Consider the following 21,604-nt stretch of genomic DNA (forward strand, 5'->3'; position numbering starts at 1 on the left):
CACCCCAAGGTTCTCAAGGAACTGCAGATGTGATCTTTTCAAAGATCTTGGAGCACTGGGGAACTACCAGAGGACTGGAAAAGAGCTGATGTAGTTCCCATCTTCAAAAAAAGGAAAAAAAATGGATCCAGGAAATTACAGACCTATCAGCTTGACCTCAATACCTGGGAAGATTCTGGAAAAGATAATCAAACAACGAATCAGCGAACACCTAGAGGCAAACAAAATCACTACTAAAAGCCAACATGGGTTTGTCAAAAACAGATCATGCCAGACAAACCTTATTGCATTCTTTGACCAAGTGACAAAATTAGTGGATCAGAGGAATGCTGTGGATATAATTTACTTGGACTTCAGTAAGGCATTTGATAAAGTAGATCACAACCTACTACTTGATAAGATAGAAAAAAGTGGGTTAGACAGCATCACCACCAGATGGATTCGTAGTTGGCTGACCGGCCCTACCCAGTGTGTGGTCCTCAATGGAACTGCACCTACATGGAGGGAAGCGTGTCGTAGGGTGCCTCAGGGCTCTGTTCTAGGCCCAGTGCTCTTCAACATCTTCATCAACGATTTGGATGAGGGGATAGATGGTGAACTCATTAAATTTGCGGATGACACCAAGCTGGCAGGAATAGCCAACACTCCAGAAGAAAGGCTTAAGATACAGGAGGACCTGGACAGACTTGAACATTGGGCACTATCTAACAAAATGAAATTCAATGGTGAAAAAAGTAAGGTTCTACATTTGGGCAAGAAAAACCAAATGTATAGGTATAGTATAGGTGGTACCTTGCTCAATAGTAGTAACTGTGAGATGGATCTTGGAGTCTTAGTAGACAATCACCTAAATATGAGCCAGCAGTGTGCTGCAGCTGCCAAAAAAGCCAACTCAGTGCTGGGCTGCATTAACAGAGGGATAGAATCAAGATCATGTGAAGTATTAATACCACTTTACAATGCCTTGGTAAGGCCACACTTGGAATACTGCATCCAGTTTTGATCGCCACAATGTAAAAAAGATGTTGAGACTCTGGAAAGAGTGCAGAGAAGATGATTAAGGGGCTGGAGGCTAAAGCATATAAAGAACGGTTGCTGGAATTGGGTATCTCTAGTTTAACAAAGAGAAGGACGAGGGGGGACATGATAGCAGTGTTCCAATATCTCAGGGGCTGCCCCAAAGAAGAGGGAGTCAAGCTATTCTCCAAAGCGCCTGAGGGCAGGACAAGAAGCAACGGATGGAAACTGATCAAGGAGAGAAGCAACCTAGAACAGGGGTGTCAAATTGCTGGCCCGCGGGCCGGTTTTATCATACTGGAGCCGCACCCACCCCATTGCCAGCAATGGCGAAAAAGCTCCGAGATGTCGCGAGTTTGACATGCCTGACCTAGAACTAAGGAGAAACTTTCTGACAGTGAGAACAATTAACCCGTGGAACAACCTGCCTCCAGAAGTGGTGAATGCTCCAACACTGGAAGTTTTTAAGAAGAGACTGGACAGCCATCTGTCCAAAATGGTGTAGGGTTTCCTGCCTGAGCAGGGGGTTGGACTCGATGATCTCCAAAGTCCCTTCCAACATTATTATTATTATTATTATTATTATTATTATTATTATTATTATTATTATTATTATTATTATCGATCATCGCACAGTCAGCCAGATGTTCAGATTGGATTTGGCATTTTGTCTACCTATCGAGTCCTTACCCAGGACCTGGGATAGGCAGATGTGGATGTTTGATGGTATTACAGATATCGTCGCAGGATGGAAGCAGTTCCTAATAAGGCCGCCTTTTGCAATTGACTAACAGCGAATTTGTCAATGCCAATGGTGTTCAAGTGGTGCTCCAGTTGTTTTGGGATTGCACCCAAGGAGCCTATTACTATTGGTACTACCCTTGCTTGCTTTTGCCACAGTCTTTCTATTTCTATTTGTAGGTCTTTGTATTTTGTTATCTTCTCCAGTTCTTTCTCGTCTATTCTGCTGTCTCCAGGCACTGCCACGTCCACTATCCAGACTTTTTTGTCTTTCTTATCGACAATTGTTAAGTCTGGGGTGTTATGTTGCAGGTGCTTGTCTGTTTGAATTCTGAAGTCCCAGAGCAGTTTAATTTTATCATTTTCTATGACTTTCTCTATTTTATGATCCCACCAGTTTTTGCTTACAGGCAAATGATATTTTTTGCAGATATTATTATTATTATTATTATTATTATTATTATTGACTGTAGATGACTCCTTTTTTTCTCCTTGAGCTGCTGGAGGTCTTTTGCTTTATTTGCAATGTTCTGGAGGACTTTAGTTGGTTTGTATGCTTCAGTGATGCCATGTAAACATCTGTTGGTTGTTTCTGAGATATTTCTGATGTATGGCAATGTTATTCTTTTCATAGGTTGTGTTGGTTGTGCTGCGTTGTGCTGGAGAGTCAGTCACTTTTTGATAAAGTTGCATGGGTATCCATTTTCTTGGAAAATGTTGTATAGGGAAGTCTGTTTTCTTTTTCTGGTGTTCATCGGTTACTACAGTGTGTTTGTGCTTATTTGAGAGCACTTAGTGCGGATTGTTTTTCAGCACACTTGCATGTCTAATTTGCCATTGTTTCCTCTGATGGTGAGGATATCCAGGAAGATAATGGGTGAGTGTTTTCTTCTTCTCTAGTGATTTTTATTTTTGTGTGAATGATTTCACATGTCTGCTCCTTGTTCATTTTATTATGAGGAAGGGTCGTATACACATTGGAGCCATACATTTACTGGTATCTGTGGAAGTGTAATACTTTCTAGAAGCTGCATTGGTCCCTGCTACGAATTCTGAGACCGGTGATCCACAAGGGGATTTGTTGCTATATTTCTCCATCAAACTGAAAGCAGATAGTGAGGCAGAGGATGATGAGATCCATAATTCTGGGTATTCTGATCTTAAGTGTATTTAGCCAGGTTGGATGTGTTGTGTAGTACTGCAGCCATGAATTCTTTATTTTTAATCTCTGTGGCTAGATATTTTAGTCTCTGTGGTTTCAACTGAAACTTCTCAAATACAGTTTGTCTGTAATTATGCCCCTAAGAATGAGTCACTCTGTCTGCTGAGATAAGCAGATATTCTTGGGCTAAATATTTTGCAACAACAAAGTGCGCTCAGAAGTTTGTAAACTGAACAACTCACAATGTTATAGCTGTAAATAATGCATCTGATGCTGAAAGAATTGAAGCAGTCTTAAAATATATTTTTCAACTTTCTGGAAGTAAAATGATTATGCAGCCAGAGATTATGGTTAGTACCAGGACATTCAAACTCCTTCAAGAAAATTTATCCAAGATGGATGTAAACTTCAAAACAGAGAATACTCACCTGCAGCAGCCCTCCAGATACCCAATAAAATGTTTTTTTCAGCTCATTAAATTTAATCTCTAATAATGCTTTATACTATTTAATAATTATTTACCTGAAGGTGCTCCAACCCAGGCCAAGCCAAGGACACCATCATCAAAATCACGATCAGTAAACACGTAGGCCAAACAATAATCATCATGATTCTGCTCAGAATTAAGTTCTAGAAATTTCTCCACACCAATGTTTGGAAATCTGAAGGGATTAGAAGGATCTTTTTCATCTTGGGTAGTGTTGATCTGTAAGAAAAATATATTGTATACTGTTAGACATCACTTTTGGATAAAGTAAAAAAAAATCCACACCTACTTGTTTTCACAAATAATTACTCAGAGAAGAACAGTGTGAACGTTACCCACCCCGAAGCACAGAGATGAGGTAAGGATTCTGCAGATGTACAGTTTATTATGCACAAGTGATGGCCTGAAGAAGCTATTGTCATGAAAGAGTGAAAGACGAGCACCTGAGCTGATCCACTCTCTAGAAATCAGGACATGGAACTAACTGAACAGCAAACTGTCAAGTCAAGAAGCTACAAATGTCTTCCCAACATTTGCAAGTAAAAGATGGCAACATAAAAGCAAATCAATCATTTAAATAAAGTTACTAGCTATTAAGGCTTGTCAGTGGAAGAAGAAACCCAATAAAAAGAGGAAAATACAACTAAATCAGCAAGTGCATAAGATTTACATTGTTACATTTCTGTATACTTACTCTAATTCGTTTTACCATAAAACTGATATTTCTGATTCCTGAGAAATCTGTAGATTGGTAAATTGTGTCAATTGCTTTGACATGGCTGGAAATCTAAAAGAAAGAGGAAGTTAAAGACATTGGCGGTAGATCCACTTCCCTCTGCAACCTGCAAGATCCGTTTTTCTAACTCTGGGTGCCCAAGGGCAAGCGCTGATCTGTGTCTCTAAGTCAAGCTCCAGCTTGCCCTCCAGCAGAGAGAAACCTGCGCACAGCCTTTGGCTCAGGCTGCCTCTATATACACTGACTTCAGGTTCACCTTAGTGACCTCCTGACTTCTTTCCGTATCAGGATTTAAAAGGAATCACAGTTAGGTGTCAAAACAAAGCAAACAGACTTGGGGTTGATTTTCCAACCAAAAGTGGTTTTTATTTTATTTTATTACTTATAAACTCAAGGAAGCTAACGTACATAATATTTCTTCCTCCTATTTTCTCCACAACAACCATCGGTTGAGGTGAGTTGGTCTGAAAGAGAGGGACTTTATTAATGATTCTTGGTTGGCCTGGAAAAAAACGAGTGAAACTGAACTCTCCCTTATTTCTCCTCCTAGGCTCTAGGCAGAAGGAGGCACCCCCCCTCCCCCCTCCCCAAGTTCTTCTAGGCCCATATACAGCTACCTACGAGATACAAATTCCGAAAGTGGCTGGCAGAAACTCTTCAGAGATTCAGACAAGAATCTTTCTCAATCCTCTTGCCAGAGCCACAGACATAACCCAGAGCTGTTCAAGGCAAAGCATGTCCTCTACAACTGAGCGACAATAATATGATCAATCTCATAAATTTCACTGGATATTCAAATTTTTTAGTCATTTTTCTTCAAAAGAGGCCGCAGTAAACATCCATGATAATTCTGCAATTATCACACTTGTGCACATAATTTGCGGAAAATAAATGCCTGTACTAGTACACTCAAAGTTGCATCGTGGCCTATAAAAGCTCTTCCGCTTTCTGCCCTTTGTTTTGACAAGGAAATCAAGCTTCTGCAGGAACCACCAGGAGCTTACCTGTGCAATCACAGCTTCTCGGGTTCCGTAATACCTGAAGAAAAGATGATCGGTTTGAATATAGAGTTGACATGTGTTCTTTTCAGCTTGCGCGGCTCGTTTTCTCCTCAAGAGCTCAGGGTCATCTCTGATCTGTTCCTCAGATGGCTGCTAAAACATAAGGAGTCAGTTACATTTAGGTACAAGGTATTTATATAGCCTTCCATTTCAAACGATTCAACTTGTGTGTGAGAATAAGAGGATTAAAGCAAAGTTATGGACCTTGTCATTTCTGGAGTGATGTGACAGAAGGTGCCAATTTCAGATCAGCTCTTCTCCATCCCATCGTACCGCCCCGTTCATCTTTCACCCGTACAATCTCAGCTGCTTGCAGCCAGCCACATTTCTCTAAGTATATGTGCCGGTAGAGCAGTGGTTCTCAACCTTTTTAATGCCGCGACCCCCAACCGGTCGTAAGTCGAGGACCACCCAACCGGTCATAAGTTGAGGACTACCCAACCGGTTGTAAGTCGAGGACTTTCCCTGCCCAGGAGCACCGCGCATGTATGGTGCCGCCCCCTGCGCTGGCCAAGGCGTAGCTGGCAAGCGGCAGAGACAGCGCAGGCCGACCACTGGCTGGGCCACCAGCTGGCCCAGCCCAAGGGAGGTAAGGCACCCACCGGGCCCCACGCGCGCCAGCAACCCTCCCTGCGCCCGCTGGTCTCCCACCTCCCACCTCTGGCCCTCTTTTACTTAAATTTTTAGTAGTTGCTCAGCAGGGAGGGGTGGAAACTTCCAGACAGCCTGGACAATTCCTATTGGCTTTTGAAAGCCAATAGAATTAGACTCTATTCAAGAGAGTCTATTCTATTGGCTTTCAAAAGCCAATAGAATAAAAGGGAGTAGCACAGCTAAGGAAAAGGGGGAAAAAATGGCGGACTGCGTTGTTTGGCGACCCCCGTGAAATGGTCGTTCGACCTCAAATGGGGTCCCGACCCTCAGGTTGAGAACCACTGCGGTAGAGTAACTTGGAGTTGAAGATCTTAATTAATTTGCCTTATACAAAATTTAGCCAAGGACTGAAAAGAAACAAAATACCTCAGGAGCCACTTGGATGGACAAATCATGGAAAGCCACATTTCTGCAGCCCGAGGAAATTCAACTTTTTGGGCCTGCTGCTATCAGGTACTTAAAATATTCTTAAACCTGTCATTAATTTTAGTAGAAATTTAAAAATCTAATAAATCAACTCAGTCTACGGATTGTAGCTATAGATAATTTAAAGACTGTTGGGGGGCCAGAAATGTAAAATTCTCTACATTATTACATGCAAAGTTCAGCCAGTTCTGCATACTAGATATTTGCAAAAAGCCCAAAACCTTCTGGTAACATCTGGCAAATTCAAACTGAAAAAACTGCAAGGAACACATAGTGATGACATGTCAATTCAAAATTAGATAAACCAGGAGCTTGTTTTGTGTCACATCGTGTCAATAGCAGAATACAATTTCCCTGGTCAGATCAACAGTAGATACACAGAAAAGATAACAGGCATTTTATCCAATCATTTATTCCATGCTTGATACCTGGTGCCTTGGCTCTTCTTCTGCCCCCCTGGCCATTTGGTATTTTCTCATCCTTTCAAAGACAGCATGATCTGCACAACCGCCCTGTGGTCCATACTTATGGGGATATTCTGAAACGAAAGATTTGCTGGTACATATTTTCCTCTAGAAATGGTTTTAAAATTAAGACACTCAGTTACTAATTTTAAAATGTATTCAAATCAGTAGGAACAAAATAATGGAAAGAGACAAGGAAGAAATATCCAATATCAATAACTATTTTAATGAGGCTTAGTTCAATCTGTTACATAATCCTCTCTCTTTTTGCAGAGTGGGGCATTAAACAGTATTACGCAGCTAATACGAGGTGTCCCATATGCTTTGTTTTTCTATTAAAGATAAACTTGGCACAAAATCCTAGCAGCTGCGGGTCCCCTTAACTGCCACATCCCATGTTTGGCTCAATTGTACATGTGGGTTGCATATTATGGAACAATCTTCCGCTGGGAACAAAGCAATCCCCCCACTGTTTACCTTTTAGAAGAGTTTAGAACATATTAACTAAGATTTTCTGATGCTATTGCTTTATCTGCTGTTTATATTGGTCACACTTTTTAATGTTGTTTTTATGGATATCTATACAGAAGTATTATTGTCAGTCACCCAAAGCCAGTGGAAGTGAGCAGCATAAAAACCTTCTAAAAAAGAAGTCAGGATCCAAGCAATCTTCAAGCAAGGGATCAGATTTGCCCTGGCAATGATTAATTGTTGTCTCCTTGCTGGCTAAAAACAGTTTCCAGACAAGAACAAAGCAATTCTAATCTGCATAGTTTAATAAAGCAGCAATCAAATGAAACTTCCCTTTTAAACCAATGCATCATAAGAATCAACCTGGGTACAATCTTGAATCACAATACTCAACAACCCCATAAATAACTATACTGGGCTCCCGCCTCACTACAGCTCAGTGCTTGTGAGAAAAGGTCTTCAAGGCTCTCCAGAAGGCGAGGAGGGCAGGAGTCTCCTGGATTTCAGGGGAGGGCAGGGGCTGCTACTGAGAAGGCCTGCTGCCTAAATCCCACTAGATAAGGGAAGGCACTGGGAGCGTGGCCCCTCTGGCCTGGGGGAAGTGGGTGGATACCCTCCGGGAGAGGTGGCCCCACAGATAACCTGGCCCTGTGCCACTTAGAATGATAAGCAGAGTAACATGAGCAGATTCTTTGCATTTGTTATTTTATATGATTGTGCTCCCCCCCCCTTCAACCTGTGGATCTTTATCTGCTGATCTGGATCAGCTTCTACATTATACTCCTTCCCCTATTGTCTTTAGGTTTATTGCAACTTCATCATTTTTATCCAAGCAAATACAATCAAAGAGACAGGTTACCTTGAGAATAACAAAACGGCCAGTAAGCATTACTCTTTTCTATCACAATTCAACAGTAGTAGCAAGAATATGCCGGGTGCCATATCCAGAAATGCTTCTAGAGCTTTTATATGGCTTCTGCTCTCAATTTCCAACTTTTTCTGCAATGATTGATACTCTTCTGGCAGGGCCCAAGTAATGCCCAAACAAGACTGTTTCAGTCACAGTAGAAAGAACTCCCTCCTGGCAAAACCATTTTTTTCAATAAATAATATCCCATGAACGTATAAAAACTAATTCAAATAATTGCCCTATCCCTTAAATCAGAATAAAAGGTTTGCCTTTTATTTGGTCATTAAGAGAGAGCAACGTGAACAAAGGTCTTTGTAGGAAACAGTACAATATAATCCTCATTTTTAGAACTGCCTTTTGTTTCAGCTCTGAATAAGACTTCCTTGTCATGCTGAACATATGCCGCATTGTTGTATCCCAAAAGCTCTAACAGAATATTCTTGCAAAAATTAAAATATGGAAGGGCTCACTCATTAACAATATAAATTTCTTTTTTTTAAACAAGTTTTATTGGTTTTTTAAATTTTTACATCAAAGTGCTTAAGAAATGACGTGGTGGTGGGGAAATCAATCATCCAAAAACAAAATCATACATATATATCTCAGGTTAATTCATTAAAAGTTCCCTCTCGATTTCCCTCATGTAATATAACATATTCAAATTAATACATTTCTAAATAGAATTCAATCAATCAAAACAGTCATCAATAACATTTCATCTATAAAAATCCAAATCCTGTTTTTGAGCTTTACTAATTTACTGTTACCATATTCCAATTTAGCGTTGAATAAACATATTATTTAAACTTCGGGTATCCCTCATTTCCCTTTTTTCCTAACATAATAATTATATCTAAAATACATATATTATTCCAACAGTAGCATTCTTATAATTTCCATATATATTCTATTTCTTAATCTAATAAATCATTTATTAATACCATTTCTTCTCTTGTCACAATTCCCTCTTATTCTTCTTCCATTACGAAATAGTTATCCTACCTAAAATAAAAATATTAATCCCAAAAATACATTTCTACTCTATTTTAGATATATATTCTATCAATCAATCTATGTCTATAAAAAATCTTTTTAACCCATTCGGTAAAATTTAAATCGCCTCCAATAATTATCATATCTAAAACAAGCATATTATTACAAAAGATATCTTCTTATTGAATTCACATACTCCGTTAATTATTAAATCAGTCAAGATCTCTAAAGCCATTTTAACCCGTTAAGTGAAATTTTAAGTCACATTTTTAAATCTAATTCTGGCTTTTTTTCTGTGCCAAACCGGTTTCCATAGTAAGGCTTCTGAACCATTGAATCTCAATATTTGAATGGGGGTATTTATTGACACTTCAGTCTGGTCAAAGTTCTCTTCCCCTTCTTCCAGTATCATCTGAATGGTGTAATCAATTTTATTCCATGTTGTAGTTACTAGTTGATTATCCACGTTATCACAGATTTCAGTAATTTGTGTCTGTCAATTCCTGTTGTTTTTAACACTGCAGATGTCTCGAGGTTCTCCATAAATTGTGTATGGGGTTGTACAATATCCTCTTCTATATTAATTGATTCCTTTTCTGTTGTTTCTTGACTTATGGTGTAATCAATTGGAGTCTAAAAGTTTGAGATTTTGGGACAAGAGTTTTTCTAGAATTGATTTGCTCAGTAGGTTCCACAGTTTTTCCCAGTACAAGTTTATAGTTGAGTTGTGGGTATGGCTCCTCCATCTCTTTAAGTTGTGTATATTGTTGCGTACAGGTCTCTTTGGAGCTAATCTGTTCCTCCTCTATTGTTCCTTGGCCTATTGATTGAGATTCAATTTGTGGTTCTGAAATATCATCTTTAATTTTTCTCCAAGATTTCATATACTCCGTAACTTCCAAAATATTTTCCAATATAAGCTCATAATTAAGCTGTGGGTAAAATTCCTCCATTTCAGTGGTGAAATAGCCTTTTAATCTTTTAGTGGAGGCTCTATTTACTAAAAGTCAACAAATATCCACCTCCACTATTTAGTAAACAAACTCACCACCCAGCTGTTTCTTTTCCCTTTTATTATCATTTGAAGGCCAAATCCATCTTCAAACACCGAGGGAATACAGTTGCAATAACAATTTTCGCCACAAGATGTCCTCAGTAGACTGTAAGATCTTTTTTTCCAAGTTAATAAAAAATTTTCTCATTAGGAAATTAGAGGGAAAAAAAGCAGATATCTCCAGTATAATAAGTAAAATAATAATGATGCTATGATAGGAATTTTTTCAGGACCTCTAGGTATCCCAAAAATTAAATAGTCAATAAAAGTTAGTTATTTTATATTCTTTTGTTTCCAGAGCTCTTTTTCCCAAGTAAACAGACGGCGCTTTCTTAAAGCAGGGAAGTAGTTCAGAAGCTTTTTACAGGAAAGTAGTTAAGACAAAGAGAGGGAAGGAAAGGTCTCACCCAGATCCTCCACAGTAGTTCTTTACGCTTACATGTTCTTCTGACTTTTAGCTGGTACAGCTAAGTGATCGGCCATTTTACTGGCCAATTTTTCTCTGTTGGCCCTAAGGAGCTGGCTCAGACCGCGGAAGGAGCTGCCGCCCTTCCGCAGTCTAACAAGGGGCCTCCTCAATGGTAGTCGCCCCTCCAGGGCGACTTTTCGACCCTATTGAGGGTCTACCGGTGGAAGGAAACTGGCCGGCAAAGAGAGAAGTCTCTTCGCATGACCACCTGTGCTGCGATCCGGAACCAGAAGTCCAATAATATACATTTCTTGATCTGAGGCATTTGCCTGAACTGATTGTAACCTTGTACGCTTTATGTACAATCTCTTTAACTATGTCTTATTCTGTGAGCAGAAACATTACAAAATGTTTGGAATTGTAAACTACATATCGAATTAAAGGCATGGGGGTCTTTTTGTGAAAAACTAGCAAGACTCTTGATGCATTTGTTAAAGATCTATCCAGTGTTTTCCAACTTGAATATCCTGAACGACTAGCATTAAGTTGCTTAAATCCCCTAAATTGTGCTGGCTTTTTGCTCTTTTTCTTTCAAAACAATAATAAAATAACATAATGTCTACCATATTCCACAGCCTATGCTTTCTAATGAAAGTTCTATTAGCTCAATACTTTGCTTGGCTCATGCATCTTTTCATTTTCAAATCTGGTGAGACATTCTTGTTTCTGTAACAGAAACAAAAACAATCAATTTATCTGAGGGAATCAGGAAATGTAACTGGTAAAATCTGTAGACTGAATACTAATCTGAAGAAGTACTATCAAAAGTAAAATGCAGTGATCCCAGTGGTAACAGACAGAAGATGGAGTCATATTAGAAAGCAGAAGACCAAACCTTCTTTACACAAAGTGATGTGCAGATCACGATTTTCTACAATATAGTCTTGGTATTACAAGTTTCCTTGAAAATAATTAACTTAAATAGACAGCTGACAACATGATGCTTTTGTTCTCTATATTCCAGTATGCCTCCAAATGAAAAAAAAGGATAAAATGGTCCTTTTTAAAAATAGAGAGAGATAAGGAAATAACAAATCCAATAGCTTGATTTAACTGCATGTAATACCACTAACAATTACAATTGAAGGGTGATATTTAATAGGATATCAAAAGCTTTGTGCATTTAGGAGCTTGTTGCTTATATTAGCTGAGTACTTCAGGGGACACTTTAAACAATAGGAAATGAAGCTCAGGAACTTGTGTGAACACTTGAAAAAAAATTCTTCCCTAGAGATGGTCCTATGAGGATTATAACATTTTCTAAGCAACGTGACTCACCCTGCTCAGGATAGGTGTCCCTCTACAGCAGTGGAAGAGTGATGCTCAGTGAGCCTTATTTTGTTTTAAGTTTTAGTGTCCTGGAAACCTCACTCACTCATAGCTTTTGTACACCTCTTCTAAATAGCATATTTTCAACATAGAATAAAAACTTACTGATATCATCTTCATGATACATGACAGAATGAAAAGGTAGGGCTTTGTCCTTAACATATCTTTCTGCTGGCTCAATATAAAAAGTTCCAGTGTGAGTCTTAACGAATCCCTCAAATCTTCCATCAACAACAGATCCATGGCTAAAGCTTCCCTGTTCACCTGTTTAAAAAAGGATGTAGGCTTTAGAATACTTATTTATCAGCATCAATTCCCAGCAAGAATAGGCAAGTTCCCGAGTCTGAATTATGTCTTCTCAGCAACTGATCAAGAAACTAATGCAACATTCATGAACATACCTGTATCAAGTTCTAGTCAGCACCGGTATCCATAAATATCTCACATTTGGTTCTGCTAGTTCTTTGGGACTGGAATTTCAGTTGTTAAGCAAGTCATCACATGACTGGACCTGATTTCGTGACCATTTTTACAGTAGCCATTAAACAAATTGTTGCTGTCCTTAGGCAAATCACAGGGTTACATGAACCCTGCTTCCCCAACTGTCTTTGCTGCTGGAGGCAGGCTGGGAAGATTGCAAATCATGATCAGCTGACTGCAAATGCTGCAAGCCCTATAAAGGTGAGCCGGCTGCCAAGCACTCAAGCCGTGATCATGGAACTGTATTATGCTGTATTTCAGTCTAGATAGACCCTATTATCTTACTTTCCACATCTTTAAATATTAGTTTACTCAGTTTACTTCCCATGTAAATTATTTCCCTTGCAAAAGTTACAAGCAACATTTTTGTTTTAATTTTTACCAAGTATGTTAAAAAATGTAATTCAAATGTAGCTTTCCTTCAAACCGGACACTGTGAGAACGAATAGTTCAGTACCATATTCCAAAATACTGTGGAGCACAGGTATTCTGAGGCCGCAGAATGTACCCCAAGCCAGAATCTATTATGGGAAAGAACACCCTGTACTAGTATGCCACATTTTCACATGAACTGTAATGCAAAGCTTTTTGTGTGAAACTGAACAGTCCAAGGAATGCAGCATCTCATAAATGTAGGATCTTTTCATTTATTGTGCTGTTACATGGAAAAGACTCAAATCAAACTTTTTTCTTCAGAAAAATAACAGAATTATGATAAAATGAAGGGGGAAAAGGAATGTGAAATGTAAATGTACTTTCTGGCAACTTTTTAAAGACAAAAATGAACTTTCTAAAATTGTTTCAATTTTACACAAATATGGCCTATTGCTCTACATTGCATAAATGCATAAATGACTAAACAAGGAGCTATTGCTAGTTCAAAACAGAAACCACAGTTCCTGCACTTACCATAAATGTGCCCAGTGTAAATATGGGAGGTATCATAATCAAATACTTTATCTGACATCTCTAGCTTAAAGTCATCACTAAAGAGAGACATCTCTCTCTTCAGTCTCAGATTAAAATGTCTGCAAAGGGAAGAAAGACAATTACATTTACAAAAACACCTCTTACCACGAGCTGATATATAAAAATGAATGTCCTCAACTTTGTTAAGTATCTTCCTTTTTTGTATTTAGCATTTTTAGTTGATATGCATTTATATTTAAGCATAGTAAAAGAGCTATGCTTTTACCCCACACCTTCATTTCCTTAATATTTGTAGGGGATCAACATAACCTGAAGCCCCATGCAAACTCTCACACCATAATTACAACCAAGGAGATTAAATTACCTTAAGTATAATCATATTTCAACTATTTACAGGAAAACATATGCTATCTGAACATGGAGGCTAGTTTTTATAAATTAGAAATACTATCATTTTATACTATATCCTAGTTCAATCCCAGCTAGAAACATTGCAAGACATAAAATGCTACAGAAAAATTATGGATTCAAGTAAGACAACAGTAATAATGATGCTAGTTCATCTGGCACTTGCAGAGAGGTTGCCACAAACTGCTTTGCACAGATAACATTAAGCAAGCCAGCTGGCCGCCACTATGTGCACCAAATTTATACACCTCTGCTTATACTTATTTTGATGTACATTTTAAAAATAGATTGCTCTTAATTTTGCAGAATTTATAAATATTTGACATAAGCTCTTATATAGGTTCAGTAAGGAGAAAGGGGAAGCCTAGCAGATTTACTACATATATTTGCCCTTGGCTTCCTTAAGCAGATATAAAAACTCAAGAACATATCATATTTGAATACAGTGCAGCCATTTTTAAAGTCTGGAAAACCTCAGAGATGGGAAAAATGTATTTTCTTTTCTCTAAAACTATGCCAATACATAATTCTTTCATATCTATACCTTGAATACTGACAGAGCACCCCAACATAGATTTACATGTGCAGAGGCTGGAATATTCAACAACTCTCCAATTCCACATATATTACCAAATACTTACCTTGGAGCTAACAAAAACATTAAGATTGGACTTCAGTAGAAAAAACATCTAACTTTACATGTTGATAGAATGTGGATATTGTGATTACTGTTCAATTATATTCAACTGCAGTCAATGGTTATGGGGGAAATTAACTGACATGATATTTACCTTCCATGAGCATGAAAATCTAAGCGCAAAAATTGGTCTTCATGGGATACTGCTCTTTTGGCACGCTGGTGTTTTTGGTGTAATGAATCCACATCATATGACAGTCCTTCATAATGTCTTATATATTTATTTAGAGGGTTTCCATACTGACCTGCAAACAAAGGAGTGGATGGATATATTAATCACAAGCATAGTCTACAGTACATTCAAATTTTTGCTAACAAAAAAGAATGATTCATTAATAGAAAAAGCGATTATATTATTTGAAAAGGATAAAAGCTTTTCATAATATGAGTGATGTCAGAACAAGGAAATAGAGCTAATACAATTAAAGCTGTAGCAGAAAGAAGAAACACGAGAGTATGCAGAAAACAGAAATTATGAAATGAGTGGACATGAAATTTAAAAGCATATTCAAATTACCCTGCATATGTTCCATTCTAAAGTTTCTCTTCAAGTACAACTAACAAAGGTTTTCCAAACACAAGTGCAACCAACTGTCCACCTGAAGCCAAGTTTTCTTGTCCCCAAATTGAAGGATGTGTTTTTTTTCTGTCCAAAAGTACAAATGTACTGACAGGGAGTTTGTAAACAACTATCATTAGCTTCTTCTTTACACAAATGACAGTTGCACGCAACACTGCCAGGCTTTTAGTAAAACTCCTTTTTCCAACAGAGAAAGAAAGAATAATTTTGTATCTCCAGACTGACAAAGCTGCCAGACTGTTCCCCATTTCTTTGGTTAAACAAGCAATTTGTAGAATGCAAATACATTAATCTAGTAAGCAAAAAAGGCATAAAACTTACATAGAACTTACATAGAAAAAATACTAAGTTTATAGAAAGCTATTTTAGAGCAATTGGATGATAATTTAATTATCTGATATGAAAACAGCTATCATTTGCAGAACTGTGTTTCATCCATTTTTAGTTAATTATTCAATCAGCCACAACAGCAGCAAGATGCAATGACTGTAGTGCATTAGGTTGATTTACTAGAATTCAGTATCACTGCTTTGCTTTCTTTCAGGGAGGCAGAAATTCCAAAAACATCTGTGCTTCTTTGGTCGCTGGAAACAATAATTGGTGTACTTGCTTTCATTTCCTGTTCTCCACACACGATTTATAGAAACATACTGTACTTGGCAAATCTCAGTATTATGACAAAACTTACTTTGGGAATTTATTTAAGTGAAAAACAAAATCCCCAACTTACCAAATATGGCAATATTTTTCTTTTTTTCCAAGGGTACTTTTGTAATTACAAAGCGAATGCAGGATTTATTTAAGATATCAGTTTGATATCAGTTGAAAATGCAGTTATCAAATCTGCCAGGATGCATGCAGTATATTAGTCAACCAGCACTGAATCTATGATTCAGATGAAAGAGGTTTTTTGGTTTTTTTTACCAGCAATACCTATGCTTGCCTCTTTGGTCTAGTGGTGGAAAAATAATTTTTACTTGTTTGTATAAAGTCTACACTTATTCTGTGCACGGGCTGGTTCCAAGGTTTCCCATCCCTTGTTGCAGAGTAACTACAAACTGGAGACTTTCATCATGTCAAAAGAAACATTAGATTGTAAACACTTAGGAAATTGTTAACAGAAAATATATTATTCTGACACTTGTATTTATTTTTCAGTCTAAATATTCAACAAAGTTTTTTCAACTACTTCTTTATTAGCCTCAACTATTATAGACAGTGTTTTTGGCCAAGAATAGGAAACAGTGACTTAACAAAGATGATTAAAATGAGTGGAATCTGACTTATTACAAAGCTCTTAAGATCAGCCTTCAGGTTCTGACTTTCCAAAGGACAGGCTGATATGTTTAGGATTCCACAGTGTGTCTGACATCAAAGTCATGATTCAATACACTCTGACAATCTTTCCCGCATTTTGGGTTAGAGAGTAATATTTTGTTAATTAATATCTCAAATGTAATTTCATACAATTGTAAAATGGGTTCCTAAAGGAAAGTGTAGTTAATTCTAACAGCAATAGAGGTAACAAAACAATATAAATGCCACTGCTTAGTTATAGCCAGGGCTTTTTTTCTCATAGAATGCCCAGAACGGAGTTCCGGCACCTTTTTTGGAAACTTCATCTAGTAAGATTAAAAAAAAAGAATCCTACAGTGTGAGAAATTTCAAAGGGCTGAAAATGGAGCTTTCCACCTCAGCTAACCAACAGCAAAAGTGAAGGAAATCCAAGACTGCCACGCCATTACTGCTGTGGTTAAGGCTAAGAAGATACTTCTCTCATGTGCAGTTAATTCTTGGAAATGCCTATTGTTGAAAGAATATGCAAGCTCTTGAAAAGTATAATTATTTCACTGATTTCTTGGTTAAAAACTGACCAAATACTTCCAAGAATTATCTTTAAAACCTGCTGACTTTCTAGTCGCAAAGCATTACACTCTTTGTGAAGAATTAACAATATTTTAGGAATGAACACATTCCAACACAATCAACACACAGATCGTGTTTTCAAAGATTATCTGAAATGAATTCTAACAAGCTTCATGGCAGAAGGAATATGTTTACCAGGAAATGTCCTAGTCTACCATTCTTATCTACCCCACCAGGCCTTTAATTAACACTTTATTTCCGTCTACAGCAATTGGCAGTTTAGATATAATATGGTACAGAATAATGTTTACTTCAAAAGTGAAAACAAAAGCCTTTGCTATTTCTTGCACAAAAGGAAAGTGGGGGGGGGGGAGAAATACCAAAGATGCCTTCAGGTTACTTGAACTAAGTTTCTCATCATACTTAGCATAAAAAGATATCTAAACAATCATAAGTCTTCCAACTTACTCAACTGTTCCTTAGTAAACTCAAAAATAAGAAAAAATTCTATTTATAGAAATGCATAGAATTTGTCTTTTTTCCTAAGCTCTGATTCAGCTCTAATTGGTTGATTAGCTGTTTTTAAATACTACATGAATCCAGCATTTTATCCAATTTAGAAGCTTATTGAAGACTGATGCCAAAATTCATAATTGCAATCATGGATTTTCTCTTTTAGAAACAGTGGATTTTATTGCCAAAGATGAAAGTGACTCTGATATTAACTTTATCAACAACCTTAACAAAACTGGTCAGATATTTTGAATAATAATTGGCCCTTCTGGATATGTGCTGAGATATGGAACATTTATTTTCAAAGAACGAAAGACTGCAAATTCTCAAACAATTACAAGTTTTACAAGGGACAGAATAATGTTTTCAGAATAATATTACCAATCATATACAATGAAGGAAGGTGAACAAACTGAATTAAAATCCAGACAAGACAGAGGTACTGGCCTAGGATTAAGTGTAATGTTTTCTGATGTGCACTGATATAGATATATTATGATTCAGAATTTAAGACAACTGTCCAGAGGAAACTCCCCAGCCCATCCCTGATCTAGGTCTTCCATGTAGTGCTGAAAATTATATACAGTATGTCAACCTCTTTGGTTTCAGAGATAGTTGGGTCTTGGTAAAGTTTATCCACAAAGTGTCCTCTCACTAACAGCCCTGTAAGAAGTTTCTTCTCTGCTTCACTCCCAAACTGGAACATTCACTCTTCCCACTCTTTCATGAAGATCATCAGGTCACATTTTTAGTTTAGTATTTTAAAAGATTTAGTTTGATATTATTGATATTTTCCATTTGGAAATATACTACATCAACTAATTCATTAATATAGCATTTTGTATTTAATAGTATTTAGTAATTAGCACAATTTGGTGACAGAAATGTAAATATAAGCAGTTAAATATAATATTAGCACTGCTAGGCTTCATCTCAATGAAATGTTCAAGACCTTATGATACATTTTATGCAAGGTAATTCAGAGCAACCCATACATATATATTTTCTTTGTCTATTTTAGTCCTATAGCTCTAAATTGGCCTACAAAGCGCTTAAGTATCAGAGACCTTTCTATGATTTCGTTTTTGCTATCACACTAGGCAGGACACCCATTTTCTGTTCCTAAAGTTTCCTTGCCACAGTTACATTTCCGTTCTTGGATGGTGGGGCAGACAGGCGGGAGATGGTTGCAATTGCCTCTCTTCACCTTGCTACCCCTTGGGGGTCTTCAGAAAAGCATTTGGCAAGTATGTCCTGATCAAACACCTTCTTACTTACGGCTGAATTAATCAACTACTATATGAACTTTTAACGCAGCAACTTTTCCAATGGCAGAGGGTGCCCAATCCCACTTTAACCAGTTAGGTAAGGAAGCCTCTTGGGCGCCACCCAGAAGCTACGGACTCCCCCCCCCCTTTTTGCTTTTTGGCACGCGCCAAACCTCGCCCTCCCCACTTCCTGGTAGTATCGGTCACTCCCGGCTGGCCCTATGTCATCGCCGGCGAGCCGGCACGACCAAGGCCGCCCCTCTCGCCCTTCCACGAACCCTTGGCAGGAAAACCCTGGAGGGGCTGCGCCCCCCCCCGCAAGGCAGCCCGGGCCAGGGATGCGATGGTCCAGCGGGCAAGCGGGGGGCCCGGCCCACCTTCCCGGAGGACCCCCCCCAACCACACCCGGCCCCGGGGAACCCTGGCCGCCCAACTACCGGGGCCCCAGAGGCGGCTCCGGGCCCCGAAGCAGCCGCCCTGCTCCAAGAAGCGCCGACTGGGCGAAGTCCATCTAAGTCAAGACCGGCTTCGAGGCGGCGCACGACGGCCCAGCCAGGAACCCGCCCGCTCTGGCGCTGCCCGAGGCCGGAAAAACTTTCCAGGCCCAGCCGCCACGGCGGCGGCGAGTTGGGGCGGTCGAGGGGAGGTTCCGCGGCCGCGCAGGCCGGCGCTCATCACGGCCTGTCCGGCCGGCCGGCCTGGAGGCGCGGGGAGGAGGCCGCGGACGGGCTTACCTCCGGCTCCGGCCGCCCAGGAGCAGAGCAGGACGAGGACCCTCAGCAGCACCATCTTCGCCCGGCCCTGCCAGGCCCCGCCGCCAGCCACAGCCAGGTGGCCGCCTCTCGCCGCCGCCGCCTACCCACGAAGCATCCGCCCGGCCGGGGAAGGAAGGGCGGGGGGGACCGCACGGCGCCACTTCCTCTTCCTCTTCCTCTCGCCAGCGCCGCCCGCCTGCGGCCTCGCTCCGGTTCCCACCAAAAGTACCTCAGAACAAGCTCCCTCCCTTAGGCGGACGGGCGCGCGCGCGCGCGCCTCACACGCCGGTCGCCCACTGGGCCGGCCAGTCAGGGCTCGCCGCGCGCGACCCCGCGGCCAGCATCTGCCCTCCCTCCTCCGGCACGCGCCCGCCGACCAGCGCGGCGCAGCCAGTCACAGGCGGCCTCCGAGAAAGGGAAGTAGGCGCGGCTTCGCCAGATCCCGCCCACCCCCGGGAGAATTGCCTGGCCCCGCCTCTTGTCTTTCAGAAGACGCGCTTTTTCTTTCACGCGCCCTCTCCGTCGTCATCTGATCGGAGGGAAGGGAAGGACGCGCCGGGGTGCTGCGCCACCCACCTCCGCCACAGTTTCCGTGGGCGGGAGCGGCGGGGCTGGCCTTAAAGGGCAAGGCGGTGGCGTTCTGTGGGCGGCTGGGCGGGGTTCACGGGACCCAGTTCGGCTCTTCGCCACGTTTGGAGTTTTCCCCCAGTCAGATTCCCCTTTCAGTGCAAGGTGCGCAAGAGATTTTCCACCCGAGTCCATAGGTCCTGGGCTGCTGGGCGGGCTGCATGAAAATCAGTGCCAAAAAGAGGGGAATTTTTGCAGTGCACTCGACTCCCCGAGACCCCAAGCGGGAACGAGTCGGCTCCCCCGTCTGCTTTCAAGGAGCCACTCTGGTCCTATTCGCGCAGGATCACCTTCCGGTGGCTGCCAATTCCGTACGGTATTGGCCGTTTCCAACGCCCGAGCCTGGGGCTTCCGTGCTCGGTTGCTCGCCCAAGGGGGAACTTCGCGGGCCGAGTTTGATGCGGCCTCGGGGCTCTTCTTGCACTCGTCGCTCCGCAGCGCTTTGCTGAGTGGCCGGTTCTGTGTTGGAGAAAACCTCCAGGCTCCTTTCGAAACCCTCAGAATGAACCGCCTCTGATGTTTACTGCCGGATTTGCGTTGGTGAGGCTGCTTCGTCTTTTGCACTTCTAAGAGTTGAGAAGGTGGGAAAAACGCCCCGGGACCGTCTCCCGTCTTGCTGACCTCCAGGAAGAGGGTGGAAGGGACGACTCCGGATTCGCCTTGGGCTGCACCCCGAGAGCCCCGCCGAAGGCAGTTAAGCCTCCACCGAGGCCGATTTGGTCTGCGGGTTAGGGCACCAAGCTAGAAACCGGGAGATGGCGAGTCCCAGTCCCACCCTGGGCTTAAAAACCCGTCTGGGTGACTCTGGCCAGTCCTCCTCTCTCAGCCCAGCCCCCCTCAGAGGGCTCTTGCTGTGGGAAAAGAGGAGGAAGGAGGACGTTCATTGCCTTGAGTTATTTATAAAAATAATAAAGCGGAATAAAAAACTCGAAAAGATGTCTGAAGGGAGCCCATCCCAGCCATTACAAGCGCCCTTGAGAATGCGGGGCTTCCCTGGGAAGGGAGGTGGCCTACGCAGCCATGCCGGGTCCGCCGACGTGAGAGCCCTGCAATAACCGCGGCTGCTGAGGAGCTCCGGAGGGTCAGGCTCTGGCTGCCCACCGTCCGGGTCCTCGCGCCCCCCGAGTGACGCATCAGACTGTCGGGTCTCCGCCACCCTCCCCAGTCCGCTCCCCACCGCACAAGCGGGACCTTTCAGACCAGAGCCCGTTTCCGAGTTGCAGAGTTCCGGGACAGCGCGAAGCCCGAAATCCGGAGCAAACCCCGGCTAGCTCACGCGGGCGGGGAGGCAAGAGGATGCCTTCGGGTGGCTCATGGCCTTTCCTTGTGCCGGCCGGGGTTCACGGGTTGGTTTATCACTGCGATCAATTGGGTGCATAATAAAGTAGCGGAGGGCGGGCAGCCGGGGAAGAGCCGCCAACCCGGCTGGGAAGGGAGCGGCGCCCGCACGTGCACCTCCGGCTCGATTGCGCCTGCGCGCCACGCCCAGCCGTCGGCCCCCGGGGC

The 21,604-nt window shown here is 41.3% G+C and overlaps 1 protein-coding gene across 2 annotated transcripts in view; it reads right to left on the reverse strand.

Moving 5' to 3' along the window:
• Positions 1-19,872, reverse strand: part of ADAM10 (ADAM metallopeptidase domain 10) — a 30,494-nt gene extending 10,622 nt beyond the window's left edge. The window contains exons 1-8 of one of the 2 annotated variants that reach the window (XM_039340015.1): positions 19,451-19,872; positions 14,584-14,734; positions 13,364-13,482; positions 12,080-12,238; positions 6,713-6,822; positions 5,148-5,294; positions 4,102-4,194; positions 3,443-3,626 (exon numbers count right to left, since the gene is read on the reverse strand). In XM_039340015.1, coding sequence (XP_039195949.1) covers positions 3,443-3,626; positions 4,102-4,194; positions 5,148-5,294; positions 6,713-6,822; positions 12,080-12,238; positions 13,364-13,482; positions 14,584-14,734; positions 19,451-19,505 — 1,018 coding nt within the window. In that variant the 5' untranslated portion in view covers positions 19,506-19,872. Of the gene's footprint in view, positions 1-3,442; positions 3,627-4,101; positions 4,195-5,147; positions 5,298-6,712; positions 6,823-12,079; positions 12,239-13,363; positions 13,483-14,583; positions 14,735-19,450 lie in introns of both variants that reach the window. The other variant, XM_039340014.1, reaches the window with a different exon arrangement.
• Positions 19,873-21,604: the final 1,732 nt, after the last annotated feature.

The sequence above is a fragment of the Crotalus tigris genome, unplaced genomic scaffold (assembly GCF_016545835.1).
Source record: "Crotalus tigris isolate CLP2741 ecotype Arizona unplaced genomic scaffold, ASM1654583v1 scf7180000017741.1442986301:2390832, whole genome shotgun sequence".
NCBI classification, from domain to species: domain Eukaryota; kingdom Metazoa; phylum Chordata; class Lepidosauria; order Squamata; family Viperidae; genus Crotalus; species Crotalus tigris.